The sequence below is a fragment of the Anguilla rostrata genome, chromosome 6 (assembly GCF_018555375.3).
Source record: "Anguilla rostrata isolate EN2019 chromosome 6, ASM1855537v3, whole genome shotgun sequence".
NCBI lineage: Eukaryota > Metazoa > Chordata > Actinopteri > Anguilliformes > Anguillidae > Anguilla > Anguilla rostrata.
The window spans coordinates 18,078,291-18,095,955 of NC_057938.1; the positions used below are offsets into that span (position 1 = coordinate 18,078,291).

At 50.6% G+C, this 17,665-nt stretch overlaps 1 protein-coding gene across 4 annotated transcripts in view; it reads left to right on the forward strand.

Moving 5' to 3' along the window:
• Positions 1 to 4,990: 4,990 nt before the first annotated feature.
• Positions 4,991 to 17,665, forward strand: part of skila (SKI-like proto-oncogene a) — a 30,431-nt gene continuing 17,756 nt past the window's right edge. Inside the window, exons 1-2 of one of the 4 annotated variants that reach the window (XM_064338771.1) lie at positions 4,991 to 5,156; positions 7,627 to 8,929. In XM_064338771.1, coding sequence (XP_064194841.1) covers positions 7,673 to 8,929 — 1,257 coding nt within the window. In that variant the 5' untranslated portion in view covers positions 4,991 to 5,156; positions 7,627 to 7,672. The other 3 variants (XM_064338768.1, XM_064338769.1, XM_064338770.1) reach the window with 3 other exon arrangements.

Genomic DNA, 17,665 nt, shown 5'->3' on the forward strand with positions numbered 1-17,665 from the left:
TTAGTATTGTTCTTTATCTGAGGTAGTTGAAGCCGCATTTGCTGTATAATTTTACCTTTTTCGTGTAAGGACAGGGTAGATTCTTTGCACTTTAAACCAGTGTGATAAACCTGGATCCATGTGCTGTACCACAGTGCTTCCTGAACGTTCACTGAGTCATGTGACCACAGGCATTTCCCCCACCAACCACACGCTCAACCAGAGTTGAAAGGTCATTCTCTCTCTGCGCCCTCCCCCTTGCCCACAGTACAAAAAGAGCCAAAGGGGATTCCAGAGACAGGAAGGTTGGGTACAGGAAACTGCTGCAAAATCATGGTTTTTAAGTGTACAAAAAAAAGTACCCAAATGTATGCCCAGATGTGACTTGATGGAGAAAATGTACACTGCTTTTGGGACATAAGTGTGGTAATTGTTCAATTAAAACCAAGCTTTCAGCTTATCAAAATCATTAAAAACCTGGCAGTGAAGGGATGTGGAGAATATAGATTGGTAGTGTCCGGTCTTCACTGTTATGTCAATTTTTGACATGACGGATCATTAACGAGAGGCTTGTTTCATGATCTTCCATTTATCAGAACTGATCTTTTCAAGTGCGGCTCGGTGCTTCTTTGAACATCTTTGATAATTCAACTGAAAGTGACATACGAGTCGGCTAATGCTCAAGTGAAAAAGAAATCCAAAATAAAAGTCAAAATTAATTGCAATCCTGACAATAATACATTTCAAAGACCATGTACAGTCACTTCTTGCATTTAAAGTGTTCCGTAAACCATGCAGATAAAGATGTATGCTTGATTGTCCCAATTTAAAAATGGGGAAAACATTTCTTGTGAAGTATGTCATTTGTAAATGGGAGCGCTGGAGATCTGATGCAATATGTCTGTTCTGGCACTGCAAGTTAGCTTCTGGTTGGCAACCCGCTAAATAGACACAGCTACTGTTCGCAATTAAAAGACCAATCCTAAATGCTCCTGTGGCAGTCCGTTTTAGAACTTTGTTGTCTTGAGAATAAAAAAAGCAAGATCTCAACTGAAAAGCTTGCCGTAATATTGTAGCATTCGTTTTCTTTGACTCATTGCGTAACTGTTGGAGAATGCTGATTTTGAATGCACAGGGTCATCAAAGAAGATAATATGTATTTAAGGTGAGTAAAACAACGTATTTTAGATGGACTACAACAAAACTATTCAGCTAATGCGATTTCTCTATAATTGTTGTGCAAAATGTTGAAAACGCATCCACTGCTGTTTCAATGAACTATGATTTCCCGTGGGTAGAATATAAGGTGCATGTGAGTTCAGCAGACTGGTGTGTGTAACCCCTCCGAATCCCAGGGAACTTTCTGGAAAATGCATTTATATGACATTGGGAAGGACATCAGTTGAGCGTGAGGGACCTTATAGGTGTGCAATGTCCTTGTCTCCCCATGGCTGTGTGATGCCATTGGGTTAAACACAGATCTGACATTGCCGGGGTTCTCTTGCAGCACTGGGACTCTGGGATTCTCAGGGAGGAGGGTAAAAAAAACCATAACCTTGAAGGTCACTTTTGATTAATGATCTAAATGGTGGTGGATCTCACAAACAATCTTGCTCTTTGCTTGCTGGATTTTTATTCCCCGGGGACATTAATTAAGCAACCAACAGCCTATTCTGCAACAGACTGATCCCTTTGTAGAAAATACGCTGCAGGACCAGGTGCTGATCCATTTTTGGATTTGCATGCCAAATGAATTACTCCTATCCCCATTACAGAAGGAACTGGCAGCAAGGACCTCAGCCATCTTGCCCGCTAGTGTAAATCTCTCATTCACTGTGCCTTTAAATTATACATTGTCCTGGTATAATCAATGGCGTGTTCATTGAGTAGATTGAAATGTTTTGTTGGATTTTAATCGGAATCTTAAATATTAATTTTTTCCCCCAGAAAAATCTATATTTGCCAAAATAATGATACTAATTATTAAAGCAATAGGGTTGAAATTCATTCATAACCTACATTTTCTGTTCTATAAGGTTGCGCCATGTCATGTTTGTAATGCTGAAATGAGAAAGTTGATGCCACACATGCTTTATGAACCACACCCACAATGCACTGGCACGCGAAAAAAACCATGGAAGCGCCGAGGGGTGGGGACTTGCTTGTTCAGACAGCCGACATCCTGTGTTGTGCCGCGTCAGAATTGATGGCCCGCGGCGGGCTCCGTGGCGTATGGGCGAGCTAATGCCTCGGTCCTGAGGGCGGCTTCCTCCGTGTTCCGTGTTGTGAGGGCCACAAATTTATCTCATTGTCCCGTAATGTATTTATCTTAAGCTCCGACTGAGGTCTGCTCTCCTGGGTGTGCTTAAAGCGTCGTCCCGGAGACACTAATGGAAGCTGGATGCAGACAAAGAGAGCATCCCACCAGCTTTCGGATCGATACGGGAAAAGATCACTTTGCTCCCAGCTGTTTCCCAGACTCTTGGTGCAGTTTTATGTTTTACTATTAATGAACGATGGATTGGAGCAATAATAGTTCACGTGAACGATTAATTTACCTTACACAACACCAGGAGTAATTTGATAACAGGAATCTATGATCTCAGGACTTGACTGGCCAGGGAAATGTGTTCAGTTCTGCCCTCACCTTATGGCATTGTGTGTATAATGAAGATAACAATACCATGGTGATTGTAAGGCTCCAGTACATCATTGTCTGGTCAGATACATTTAAATTCAAAAACGGCTCATTCTTCTTGATGTGCTCTTGGTTTCTTATGCCAGGAAAGTACTTAGGTGAGGAAAGCTTGGAAACATCTTGGAGGGTCAAGGAGGGATAAGACACCAGGAAAGAAACAATGTACCTCTAAACATCCAGTCATGTTTTGTTTTTTGTCTGTGTTTTCCCAAGTGGCTCCTTATCTTCTTAACAATGGAATAATTGCTGGGAGCCAGTGGCTCCAGTTCCACGTTTTCCTGTTCTCCTCAAGTGTAGAGAACCAGGATTGTTGGTGTTAATTGGTTTCTTTTCAGACAATGAGTTTCACTACCTAATCCCGACTCTTTTAAATGAAAGAAAACTTGTCAACAGTTCAAGTTGGATGACATGGGGGTCACAAAGCACACAGCGCCCTGTTTTCAGAAGGGGCTACATTTTGTGAGCAGCAGACATCAGCTCTACTCCCTGTGTTCCAGCTGAATGCCACCAGGCAGTGAATCACCACAGCTTGAAATGCTCTTGAGTTCCATCTAACCGTCCTTTGCGCAAAACTTTAAAATGTTCCTCAAGGCAAATTGGTTACTTGTGCAAACTTATGTCAGTTTTAATTCAACATTTAGCATAATTACATTTGTGATAATGGCTAAGCAATGACAAAAGAGATTTTGTTAAACTAGATATTTTTAGAACTTGGTTTTTGAAACATTTTGTTTTGCATTTCTAGGTTTGTCATCTGTTGCCTTCAAAGGAATATGCTGTGTTACTTAAAACATTTCTGAGCATTCATTGCTCTTTTGTGTGTTTTCCCAGGTGTTCCAAAAGCAAAATGTAATAATTTTACTTTTCAAGAATATTTTGTCCTTTTCCATATTTTAAAAGATATAGTCAAAACTTTGAGATAAATAATGTATTCACACAAAAAGTTTGCTTTTCACATCTTTGGTGTTATGATTATGATGATTTAATTTAGTACATTATTGGGGGGGTAGCCCAGTGGTAGTGCTTCCGTCTGCCACGCCGGTGGCCTGGGTTCGTTATCCTGGCCAATGCCCCAAAACCCAGCCACTGGGAATGCACAAGTCAGTGCATTCATAGTGCCGGTCCCAAGCCCGGATAAATGGGAAAGTTGCGACAGGAAGGGCATCCGGCGTAAAACATATGTCAAATCAAATATGCGGATCAGGATGATCCGCTGTGGCGACCCCGAACGGGAACAGAAGAAATATAAAATTGAGTACATTATTACTCTTCTGAATATTTGTCAGACAGATCCTTTTGCATATGATGTCTTTTAGACATGCACTAATGAGTTCAACAGCCACTGCAATGCGGCCTATACTGGGTGTTGGGTTAACAGTTCATTTTATTGACATAGGGAGCCTCAGCCAGAAGATTGTCATTTAAGAGGGCTTTGATATGAAACAGGCCAAAAGTTCTTTATAGTGAAAGATCTACACTCCTGATGTCTTGCCGCAAGATGAGCTGGTTGATATAGTACATGCATGATGTGTGAAAACCTGATCTTTATACGAGTTAAAATCTAAGTGGGATACGTACCTGGCACAGATGTGGAAGGAGCTAAAATGTAATCTTATTTACTTACAAAAAGCATATCTTAACTTACAGATATGTTCTCGCTTACAGAATGATACAAATGTAGAGTAAATGTTACCTCAATGTGTTAGTCCTTTGACTCATTCAGAGGCTCACATGGAAACTATCTCTCCTGGCATCATTCTTTAATTTGTCAGCTGCTTCACTGTTGTTGGCACTTAACACACTCTTCCCACACACATGTATGAGTGCGCACTGCGCACACAGATTCGAGAACTTCTTTTTTCCTTCAAAGAAACCTAAGCCCTACTTGGAAATACTAAAACTGGATTTCCTTTGTGGTTATATAAATGGAATCCCTAATCATACTTATGAAATGCTGAAAGACCACATACAAATGAATAAAAGGTTGAGATGTTTATTGTTCAAAACCAAACTGTAGAAAAAGTAAATGCTGCCAGGTTAAAGAAAATATAGAAGAAAAAAAATTAAGGCACATTATTCAACATGAGTCATGCAAAAAAAAAAACTTTCTATTTGCTGGCCCCAGACTACAGTGTGTTAATGTGTTAATATGTGACCTATTTAAGTGAAGCAGAAGTCAGAAATACGGGGTCTGAAAGCAAGGCTCCCACCAAAACACTGTACAGACGGCTGGCGACACTGCTCTGCCGGCGAGTCCCTCCCCCACTCGTTGCAGATATACACAAACCCAGACTGCGAGACAGACGGACACCCCCGCGCAGTTTCCGTGACATGCCCAGGTCTGGCTGACGTAGCCTAGCCCATTCTGTTGTGGAGTGACGTTGCGCGTCTGTAGTGCTGTTTCTGGCTGGATCTTGTTGACGGTCAGGCAGAGAGCGAAGGGACACCGAGGGAGCGGAGGCAAAGCTTGTGCTTTGAGGCAAGTACCTTCATTTTTTGTATTTAAGCAATTAGTTGTGTAACAGTGTAACAATTTAGCTCGTCTTATCTGGCTTCTGTGTTGGTTTACACGAAATTAACCTGTAAATATTGCAACCGGTAATGTTATAGTCCACTTTGACGGTTTTAACGCGGGGATGTGAAGCTGGCTAGCTCGCGACTGCCTGGTCAGTTTTACAGCGAGATAGCTAATGTGAGATATTTAGCTTACTGATTTATGAAAAGCATTTCCATGAGAACCCCTTTTAAACTGGAATTGCATAGCTAACTGTTTTTCTTATTAGGAATCTATGCGTATTCTCCGGCTTTGGAAACGAAAAGTGCCATTACGAGTAGAACGCTAGGGTGAAAAAAACTGGCGAAGGCATTCTAACGTTTGATGAATAGCAAGGTAACATTAGTTAGCTAACTTAGAACTAACTGGATATCACTAAACCGCTTGTGGTACCTACCTAGTGTATGTCCAAATAATTACTAACGTGTCGCGGTCATTTTAAAAGGAAGCCTACTCAATGCATAGCTAACGTTAACGTTACTGGGAAGGAAAATGCTCGGTGGTTCGCTATGTTGCACGCGAGCTAGTTGACTGGCATACTCAGTGAGATAACTTGTATTCTGGCTAGCTGTATCTATCTGTCTGCTTAGCTAATTCTGTGCGGTTCAGCGTATGGGAGGCAGCTCTCAAGCAAGCGAGGTAGTTCCACGAAAGGCAGACAGCCAGGAAGCCAGCTTTGCGAGCTATCTGCAGTTAGCGAATGAGTGAATGTCATTACCGCAAACGACACGGCTCTCTACTCTAGTTAGCGAGCTAACAGAACCCATAGCCAGGCAGCAGTGGTGAGAGAGGTTATAGAGCGAGGTGGGGGTGTAAATGGTCGGGCTGGGCGAGTGAGAGTTGTGCGCGGTGTCCTTGCTCGTGAGGGAGGGGTGATAGTGTGAAAGAGAAGGGAAAGCGGACTGTCGACCAGAAATGACAAGGCGAACCAGATAGCTGGCGAGTTACGACATAGCTGGGTTTGCTTTGCCCCAATGTCGGCGTCGTCCGACCGCAACTATGCAGAAGAAAAGCGGATTAACGACAATAAACGACAAATTAATTAGGTGCAACGCACTGGGAAATTCATATGCACCGCGGGCAAGCCCACAGCCTCAAGAAGCAGCTTGCATTTTACGGACACGGTTCGCTGTACTGTTGCTTAGGTTAGTGTACATTTCGGTGCCATAAGGACGGTTTTTTACGACGGGAATTATATTGGCTCTTACCACGATTGGAGTCTATTCACCGGACACATCTGTTATAAATATAAATGGAGGTTAGGTCTTGTTGGTAGCGAGCTAGCGCGTTACATATATTCCAAACGGAATATAACGAAGTCCTTATTGGAATTTACATGGTCGGAGTCGTTTTGGGTAGGTAAACTGTGTAGGCGTGCAAATAATTACATTATATTGAACAATTTTATAACTGAGCTAAAATTATTTTATGATCATAATTGTGCCGGGATACAGTTTCGGTTGGCTGTCCAATGTACACTGTTCTTGTAAAATAGCCTAGCCCGTGATTCGAAATGATTGGATTTTCAGCTTTAGACACGTTGTGGGTCCAGCTGAATTTAATAGAATTTGACTAATTTGCGATCGGTTAATAGGTTTTAATGGCTTTCTGTTATTAATGCGCCCTTGGAGAGCTGCTTGTGTTTCACTGTTCATGGTGCTGGTAATATACGTTTCCTCTGTCAAATTTGGTGTCACCCCGCGAATGTATGTCGGATTACAAGCTTTTAGTTGAATTAAAAGCTTTAGAATGAACCCAAAATCTTTTGGATGTGTTTTTCGTCTTTTACCAGGTGACCTCAGGTCAAATGAGTGCTGTTAAATTTTTGGGGTGTTTTCTCACCATTTTGCACTACACTGATTTAGTGGACAGGGTCAGCTTGGGGTGAGCAGACTATCAGGAATGTGGACTAAGGGTAATGAAGGGATATTTTGGATGCATTTGAGCAAGTTGTTGGCCTTATGGCCAAATAGCTTCATTTCGAAGCGGCGGTGTTGGTAAATTCTGTACTATATTGAGCTTATTGGTGTGAATTTGCTAGACAGAACAGACCCTTCCAGGTGTGTGAATCATCTAAGTCCTGTGGTGAATTGTCTTTCTCGCCTCATCAGTGGCCGTTCTCTTACTTACAGCCACAGTCACTTTTTTTAAGCGAAAACCTCTCCCCATATCCATATAAATTATTTATTTAACGGATGTGACTACCTATTTTGGTCTTCAGGAGATGTTTAAAATTTTATATCTTATTGAGAGCACAGAGCGTCCTGTCCGCTTAACCACACGGGAAATGTAATGTTAAATACCGGCGGTTTGAGTTTGGAAGGAAGGGAAGCTTTTACCTGTACTCGAGTTATTTTCTCACTGTCTTTTCCAAATCTTTTTCCCACATCCTCAGAAAAAGAAATTGAAAACAAATTCCATCTCAGCCACATCATGCACGTATGTGGACGCATGAAGATTTGCCAAAAAAGCTAAAGATAAGAAGAGAGAGGCTCAGTTTTTCAGGAAGAAGCAGTCGCGCGAGGGAAGAGAAGGCCGTGGATTGGACTACGGCGATGGCGGGAACTCAGGCGAGCCTGAAAGCCCCTTTCAAGGACCTGAGCTCGTTCAAGGGCAGCATGAAGAGGCTGTGGCGGGAGAGGGTGGAGGACGCGCCCATCAAAAAGCGGCTGATGGCGGAGATGAAGCTGAAGCGCAGGGGCCAGGACGGGCCGCCCCGAACGCCGAAGGTCAAGCGGGAGAACCCGGAGGAGCGCGCCTGCGAAATGGAGGAGGGGGGCGGGAGGCGGGACCACCTGGCGGCCGGGTGCGGGGCCAAGGCCCTGGACCTGAGCCCGGGGCTGAAGCGCACGCTGGCCCAGTTCACCCTCAGCAGCCAGAGCTCGCTGGGCGGGCCCGCCGCCTTCTCGGCGCGCGGCGGGGGCCAGGACGGGGCCTCGCCCGCCGTCCTGGTGCCCCTCCCCTCCCCGCCCGTCCTGGGCGGGGGCCCCCTCCTGGTGCCCTGCGACAGCTCCACGGAGCTCACGCACTCGCTCCTGGAGGGGGAGTCCATCTCCTGCTTCATGGTGGGCGGGGAGAAGAGGCTGTGCCTGCCGCAGGTGCTCAACTCGGTGCTGCGCGAGTTCTCGCTGCAGCAGATCAACGCCGTGTGCGACGAGCTGTACGTCTACTGCTCCCGCTGCGACGCCGAGCAGCTGAGCATCCTCAAGGTGCTGGGCATCCTGCCCTTCAACGCGCCCTCCTGCGGCCTCATCACGCTCACCGACGCCCAGCGCCTCTGCAACGCCCTGCTCCACCCCGGCGCCGCCCTGCCGCGCGACCCCAGCGGCAAGCTCCCCGCGCACGGGCCGCTGAAGGAGGGCGGCGGCGGCGGCGGCGAGGCCGGCTTCCAGGTGGAGCACCAGTGCCTGGGCAAGTGCCAGGGCCTGTTCGTGCCCCGCTTCTACGGGCGGCCCGACGCGCCCTGCATCCAGTGCGCCGAGTGCCAGCTGCTCTTCGCCCCGCAGAAGTTCGTCATGCACTCGCACCGCTCGCCCGACAAGCGCACCTGCCACTGGGGCTTCGACTCGGCCAAGTGGCCCTGCTACCTGCAGCTGGGCCGGAAGCACCTGGGCTCGCCCGAGGAGGCCGAGCTCAAGCAGCTGCTGGACCAGATGAAGGAGAAGTTCAGCTACCAGCCCAAGAGGACGCCGGACAAAGTAAGTGTGGCCGAAGGCTGCGTCGCCGTCTCTCTCCCGCCTGCTGTCTAAATCGGAGCGCGCGCCCTTTTCGCGTTGCTTCGGCGGCTGTTTGTTCGGCAAAATGTGGTGGTTTTAAGATAAGAACCCCCACCCACCCCTTCAGACTCCGCTGTAGAGCTCTGCTGTTGGTCGGAGAAAGCTTCCCTGGGCCTGGGCTTGAATGCCAGCCCACTGTGAGGGGTTTTTTTTTGCTTCACAGTTGGATGTTTTCTTAAACCAGAGCTGACCCAGATAGAGTGTGAAGAAGGGCTGGAGTCGGCCAGGTGACGTGGCCTCTTGTTGAGTCTGGAGGAGGCTTCCAGCTGGTCTGGCGGGAGAGGGGGGAGGGGAAGGCGGGGGGAGAGGGCCAACTGTCTCGCAGATCGCCACGGGTCGGTCAAATGTCACCCCTACAGAAGCCTCAGACCGAAGTCTGTCGCGCTCGGGTTTCACACTGGCGGTTCACACGCAGGAGGACCATTTGGCTTTTTTTATGTGGCGTCGCGTTTGCCGGGCTGATTGTTCAGCTCCTGGCCGCGGGGACGGTATTGTAATGCAGAACGAGGGGGCATAAATGGAAATTAGCAAAAGGTAAATTCCGCACATGTTAAAAAAAAAAAAAGTATTTTTTCACACCGAGAGTAGTCACTGCCTGGAATAGCCTGCCAGGTCATGTACTAGAGGCAGAAACTCTGGGGATTTTCAAGACTAGGCTTAATACGGTACTAGGTACTGTCTAGTTGTAGGTAAACTAAGCGCTAGGTGCTCTTTAGTGGTAGGAAAATTGCTAACGTTTTTTGGGCTGAATGGCCTGCTCTTGTTTTATTTTATTTTATGTTATGTTATGCTGTTATGTTGCGTTATGAGCACTTTCACATCGGGGCTCACGGGTTAAATCAGGAGGTGAGTGATGCTGCTGAAGAATTTTCGGTTGAAATACCTTGCTGTGGGCGGGGGCCTCTGTGGAAAATTCCGGTCCATTCATTTCTACAGTCGAGCGTAGCTGTTAATGAGAGAGAAACTTATTTACAGAATCCTCGCGCTCATTCCCGTAGCCAGAGAGTTAGCGCTCTACCCCACGCATCAGCTGGTCCGTTTGGTCGTTTCTTTGAGGCAAGCGAGATGCAGCCGTTGTCAGGTTCAAACAAATTAACTTTATGGATTGGTGCAAGTGAATTTGTTGTTGTTTTACAGTTATGGTCACACTCTACATAGCCTAGCAGTGTATTTTGGAAAATGGGTTCAAGTGTTAAATGTGTTAGCTATAGCTACTCCTCAGTTTGCTGATATACTGTAGACTTGCTTACTTTTTTTGTGTGTTTTTTTTCCTCCTCCATTAAATTAAATTAATTGGTGGGAAATGATTCCTCCTTAGATATAATAGAGCAGTTCTACTGGTAAATGAAACATAGAAAATGAAAGATAAAGTTACCAGTGGTTTCTAAGACCCCTGAAAATGGGCTTTCGAAGATTCTGAAGCACAGAGAGAGAAAATAAAACTATGGCCAATGAAAGTGATGGAAATTTGTGTACTTTTCATGATTTGCAGTTTAACACTGCTGAAAAGAGCTTTTTTAAAGATTGGAATTAATCAAAATAAATTATATTTTGAATAATTTTACTTTTTTTTTTTTTTTACTGCTGTGTCATCTAGTATTTGATAGCTTCCTGGGATTACTCATTCAGATAAAGAAGTAGTGCTTTTTTATTTCAAGGAAATAGTATGGCATTGTTATTGAGCATTACAGTAATATGGAAACACATTTACAGGAATTCAGAAAGGCGCCGCGTGTTCCCCTAGAATCTCTGTCGAAATACTCGTGGCATCACAGCTACTCTGGTTTCTAGTGTTTCTGTGCAGCCTCAAATGAAACTAACGTTCGTCATGGTGCGATTAGGTTAGGTCCTCTTGTGGCTTTTGCCTCTCCCCTCCCCCCCCCCTCCCCCTCCCCCTCCCCTCGAGAAATCTGAAGTCACCAGGAACCCGAAGGAGCGGCAGCCCCGGCGAAGGAAACCGAGCGACAGTAAAACTTTACCGTGGGCTGACTCACGTCTCATGACCTCACTCGTCCACTGTGCCCTGGATCTTTTTTTTTTTTTTTCTTTCTTCTTCTAAAGAAGCGTTTGGTTGCGTAGTCACTATCATCAGCTAACCCAACCTGGCCATTTTCTCCCCGGCGACCGTCTGCCCGTTGTCAACGGCGCGGCGGTTGCGAGGCGACGGTAAAGAGGGGGGAGTGTGTGCGCGCGGCGCGCGGGAGTCGGCGGGAGTATTTATAGCGAGCGCAGGTGCGCGGCGTAATCCGGAGCGCACGGCCCTGTCTGGGCGGAGGGAGGGGAGGGAGGGGGGGAGCCCTGTCTGCGCCGGAGTGGCGCACGTGCGCCGGAAATACCGTCTGCTGTCTCGTCTGGCACCCAGACCGCATTCCTGCTCCCCTCTGCTCTGTCGACGCACGCGTCTGAGAGAGACAGAGAGGGGGGGGGGGGGGGAGATAAAGAAAGGGGGGAGATAGAGAAAGAATGGGGAGAGAGAGAGAGAAAGAGAAAGAAAGGGGGAGAGAGAAAGCGAAAGAATGGGGGTAGAGAGAGAGAAAGAGAAAGAAAGAGGGAGAGAGAGAGAGCGGGAGGGAAAAACGGTAATCAGACATGCAGTCACGTCTGGACCGCAGACTGACCTCACCTTTACTGTCAGACACGAACACACCTAGCAAATCCCCCACCCCACACCACAACGCACACACACACCCAGCATTCCCCCCTTCCCACACACACACACACACACCACGCAACATACACACACCACGCACACAGCCAGCATTCCCCCCATTCCCACCACACACACACACACATGCACACGCACATACACACACACACCCAGCGCCTCCCCCGCCCCACACAAACACACACACACACACACTTGCAGACACACAAATCCAGCGCCTCCCCCCCCCCTACACAAACACACACGCACACACACACACACACGCCCCAGAGTCTGAATGCAGCGCACTAACCTGTGAAGCAGGCGCGGTCTCGCTGCATAATGAGCAGTGACTGCGGGGCTGTGACATGTCCCTGTCTGGCGCCGTCTCGCACCTCAGCACGAGCCTTCTGCCCGCCTCATCATCGCCAGGGCTTCTCTCTTACCGCAGGGGGGTTTCTCCCTCCCCCTCCGCCGCTGTCCCGTCTGCAGCCGGCTTTCCGCTCCGTAGCTTTGGGAGAGCGATGCCTCCAGCCTTAAAAACGCATTCAGGGTTGGCACCTCGCTCTAAGAGTTTCGGTTTTTTTGTTTGTTTATTGTAATTTCTTTCTCCGCACGGTTTCTGGCTTTGCTCAAACACACTTCACACACACACACACGCACACACGCAAAGGCACGCGTACACACACACACACAAACGCTCACATGCGTTTGTATTTCCAGTCCTCCTGGGGGCAGTTGATGTTTTGCGGGCCGGAAATGTGTTTCCACTTAAACGTTAAGAAGAAGCGGATGCATGAGTGTGCGCGGCAGGAATGCCCGGGGAGTGAGTCCTCCGCCGTCCCTGGCGCTTCGCGACGCTCGCGGTTTCGTGGTTTTTCTTCGGGGGGGGGGGGGTGGTTTTCGTGTCGCAACGCGGGAAGCGACGGAGACGCCGGCCTGAAAAGTCGACGCGCCGCTTCGTCGGACAGGGAACAGGACGCCGAAGGACACCGCCGCCGGAGCGCAGAGAGTCGGCCCGGCCCGGCAGAACGGCGTGCGAAGCCGGGTTCCCTCGCCCCGCCGGTCCCGGGGCCCGGTAAATCGTGGTGGTTGTTTTAAAAGAGTGCCGCGGCGACTGAGGAGCCGTTAGCCCCTGTGACTCACCGTTTCCAGGGCGCGTAGGAGCCGCCGAGCCCACATAGGAAACGCTCGCCGCGGCCGTTCAGACAAAGCGCCGGCGCGCGCCTGTTTGAGTACGCCGCTGGGGTTCCAGAGAGAGCCGCGCGCGGGGAGCCCGCACGCTGAACAGAGATCCTTCCGGACGGCCCCTTTCTTCCCCCCCCCCTCTCTCTCTTTCTTTTATTTTTTTTTGTTCGCACGTTCGTTTGTTTGTTTGTTCGTTTCTTTGTTTGTTTGTTTGTTTGTTTGCTGGTTGGTCGCAGCGGCGGGCGGGGCCCAGGCCGAAAAAAGGCCTCTGTTGACCATCTGCGGCGCGAGAGACGCCCTCGGGCGCGAGCCGTTAGCCGAGGCGGCGCGGAAGGCAAGAGCTCGTTCCGCCGGTCGCTCGCCACGGCAACGTGGCCGGCGGGAACAAGCTCAGTTGACAGCCGGGGGGTCAGGGAGATTTGCGGGGGGGGTGGGGGGGGGGTTGTAGGGGGGGGTCGCGCTTGTTTTCGCGGTCTGAACGGGCGGGGCGTCACCGAAACTGGAGGGACGTTGATGAAGCAGAGGGGCGCGGAGGCCTGGGCGGTTTCAGGGCGCGAGGGCGGGGCCGCCGCGCCGTTAGTCAGACGTTAGGGCCGCGTGACGCTCCTGCGGTCGCAGGTCTGGCTCACACGCGGCTCCAGCTGTCTGAGAGAACACACTCCCCGTCTGTCTGCGAGTCACAGGCTGCGGTGGAGCCTGCAGACAGCTGCCTGACTTGCGTGCTCCTCTTTAGAGACTGGTGACTTCATTACCACAGACCGTATCTCTCGCTCTGTCTCTCTCTCTCTCTCTCTCTCTCTCTCTGTCTCTGTCTTTCTCTCTTTCTATCTCTTTTGCTATCTCTTTCTTCCTCTGTCTCTCTGTGTATCAAATTTCTGAGCCCTTTATCGGCATGACAAATGTGGCCGCTTGCGTTGCCAAAGCAGAGGCTACTAAATGAAACTGTACAATATAGATTAAATTATAGATATATATTATAGATTGAGCTAGATTATGGATTAGTTGGTTAAAAAAACAAACAAACAAAAAAGACCCATAACGAAAACGGCAGTGATGTTGGTGTTTGTGTGTGTCTGTATGCGTGGTGTGTGTGTGAATGCGTGTCTGCGTGTAAGTTCATACATGTGTATGCTGTGTGTGTATATCTCTCTCTTTTGCTCTCTCTCTCCCTCTCTCCCTCTCGTACATGCGCTTCTTACCCAGCATCTCTCTCATGCATTTTGCTGCACGCACGCTGCCACTGAAAGTTGTTTGCCAGCCGCAATGAGCCTCGGCACAGTGACTGTGGGGAGGTTCCCAGGATACGCAGCGTGGGCCTGGCCTGGGAGCCCTTAGCCACGGGAGCCTTTAGCCGCGGGAGCCCTTAGCCGTGGGAGCCCTTAGCCGCGGGAGCCCTTAGCCGCGGGAGCCCTTAGCCGCTGGGAGCCCTTAGCCCCGGGAGCCCCGCAGCCCTCCCGATGGAGCGGGCCTCTGGAGGCGGCCACGGCGGGGCCTCCCTCACCTGGGCACCCGGCGCGCGTTTGCCAGACCCCCGCCAGCGCGCGGCGGATCAGCGGCCCGACAAACCCACGGTTGCACAAGCGGGGCCCGTTTGCACGTTAGCTCTCCGATTAGCCAGCGGCGCCAGTGCAGAAGCCCGGGCTCACAGCTGCGGGTCCAGGGCAGATTCAGGGCTGACTTGCGGTGGTGCATCTGTACGCATCTTCGGCCCGTCTCCCCCAAAACCGGAGATGGATACAGGCAGACAGACAGAAGGATTGCCAGACAGGCAGACTGGCGATTGCGCTGGCAGACAGAGGGACGACAGACAGACAGACAGACGGACAGACGGACAGGCGGCTGCGGTATCTGAAATTCCCCCAGCGGCAAATTCAGGGCCGTGATGATGGAAGATCAGCTCGGGACAGCTGGACATGCTTTCAGCACAAAGGACGGGATCCATGAACCATGCACACACGCGCATACACACACACACACACACAGCACGCATGCAAACACCAAGCACAAACAAACACATGAGAACATGCGCGCATGCATGCGCACACACAGACACACAGTTGGCCAGGGTGCACTGTATCCACACGGGGCAAATTAACCTCCCACTTCCATCCAGTAATATACCCCGGTGCCATTCTTATACCCAAACTGCTTCTAAACTGCAATCAAAACAAAATGGCATTCACCACAACATCCCCATTTTAACCTTGGCGGTTACAGTGGGGCGCCTTTCTTACCGCCAAGGACTTAGCGGTGTGACATTGAGGAACGTGGCCATGCCAGTCCTTAAGAGTATATTGGTAAATTCCCAGTTTCTCATAGAACCGGCCCTGGGTCCTATCCAGAGCAGTGCCGCAGTTTGTGGCAGTTTGGGGGCAGTTTGAGGGCAGTTTGGGGGCAGTTTGGGGCAGTTTGGGGCCGTTGCAGCACTCTGGAGCCACTCGAGCAGAGCTTCAGGCTTTGGCTCGCTCTGTAAATGCCACAGGGCAGCGAGAGTCCCAGCGGAAGGGAAACCAGCGCACCACGAGAACCCAAAGCCACACGTAGGCCGCCAGCCGGGTTAACTTCCCAAAACGGCAGGGTTCGCCATCATTTCCCACCCACCCACAAGTTGCCGCGACGACCCCCCCCCCCATCGCCTTTGCGTTTAAGCCGCCTCCCTTGGGACGGCCCCGGTTACTCAGCCTAGGCTTAGCGGCCCGCCGGGGCAAGCGGGACACGAAGCCGCGGTAATGGAACCGTACCGCCAGCGGATTAAGAAGGGAAGCGCGACGCGCCGATTAGCTCGTTAGCCCAGGAGCGGGATCGCGGGGAACTGCGCTGTTAATTAGGCGAGGGTCGATAAAGAGCATCCCCGTTTCCCCGTCTGGGGTGCGGGTGCTCTGTGAAATTCAGCGGAAGGACGCGCGTCTTGGCATTTGATGAAAGGCCTCTGCCCGGCTTCCCCTGGCGGGGCAGAGAGGAGCGTGCGGACAGACGCAGGAGCTCGGAGCCCGTTTCTTCCTCCCTGGGTCAGGGCGGCGTGCAGATTCAAAGCAGCCTTTGCTGGGCTGCCACTCCATGGAGTCTGAACACGTTTGAGCGACCTCCTGTAGGTGGGGCAAGGAGGGTCGCTTCACGTTGGGGAATTGACCCCGGCTTGCGGTGTGCGTGTATAAATACGAGGAAGAGTTTGTACCGCGTTAGGCGCTTGTGATTGGATGTAGACTCTTTGCGGACTGGGCCCTTGAGCGATTCAGTACAGAGGGAACTCGGCAGTGCTGGTGCAGCTCTCCAGGGCTCCTGTCCTTCACTGTCTGAGTGCCGTAGCCTTCGACGGCAGGACTTTACACAGCACTGCTCTTTGCATGGGGCGCTGATGAGAGCTATCAGTCCTGGGAGACGGTGCTGCACCCTGCTCTCCACGTCTCTCTCGCTCTCTTTCTCTCGCTCTCTCGCTTTCACTCGCTCTTTCTCTCACTCCCTGGCTCTCTCGCTCTCGTTCTCTCTCGCTCTCCTCGCCCTCTCTTTCTCTCTTTTTTTTTTTTTTTTTTGAAGTGAGCCAAACGGTTCCACTTTGTCATGTCCCGCATGCGTCTCCTCTGAAGCTTTTCATCGCTCCCCACGGGACACGGGGTTATCTTCCACCATCGTTTCGTGACGAATACGAAGAAACGCTCCTTTGAGCCGGGCCGCCCTTTCACCTTTCACTCGTGACGCGCCCGCCTGCCTGCGTTGGCCGTACGTCCTACTGGAGTGACGCTATCCTTGCGCGGGTTAAAGCCCGCTGCGGTTCACAAACACGCTGCCTTTCGCTCGCCACACCAACACAGTCGGGTTTCCCGCAGACCGTTTGACGTTTGTCGTTTTTTTTTTTCCGCGAGCGATCTGAAATCGGCGCTCTCCTGGCGCGACCTCGGCCTTTCGGGGTTTCGACGGCGCACTTTCGAGTACACGCCCACGCCGTCGCCCACGGAAAGGATGTTTGCATAGCTGTCTCTCTCTTTCACTCTCTCTGTCTCTCTCTGTCTGCTTTTAACCCTTAAAGGTGTGACATCACTAATATGCTAATATCACTAATCAGAATTTTCTTAACCGATCATTCTAATGCTGATGTAAACCTACTCTTCAAAGGGTTATATTATTTGACCCATAGCTGTTTTTTTATTAAGCGATTCGCTCATCGCGTTGACCTTGAGCGCGTGCCGACAGCGGCGGTTATTCCGAGGGTCAGAGTTAGCGTTAGCGGTTAGCGTGCCGCTTAGCGGTTCCGCGCCGACGCCCTCCCGTCGCGGGAGCCGCGTGCCGGCCGGCCGGAGACTCGCCTCTCGTGACGGGCGCTGCGGCGGGCCGCTCTGCGGGGCCGGCGGCCGCTCCTCAGGGCCAGAGAGGCGGCGATGTGGCTACCTGAGCTGTTGCCTAGCAACGGCCGATCGATGGGCAACATCTGAAGGGGAGTTTCTGAGAGAGAATGCGAGTCCACATCCTAGGGACTGGTCAGGGGGCCAGCTGGGAGGAGGGATGGAAAGGCGGGGCCTACGGGCAGAGTCAGCCTGTCACAGTGGGGGGGAGGGGGCGGTAAACCCCTCCCTACCACGCAGAGAGCGGGGGAGGGGCCACCCCATTGCAGGAACACCTGTGTCACCGAGGTAGAGGGAGCATGGGAGAGAGAGAATGATAGAGGGAGACGAAGCAGGGAAAGGAGAAAGACAGAGGAAATGTGACCTCCCTCAGGGGTCATGTGACGTGACGCTCTGTCCACACGGGTCTCCAGTCACCTGATTCAGAGAAGTGAGCTGAGACAGCTGGGTAATTAACGCGGTTAGCCAGGCGCTCCCGGCCCGCAGCTA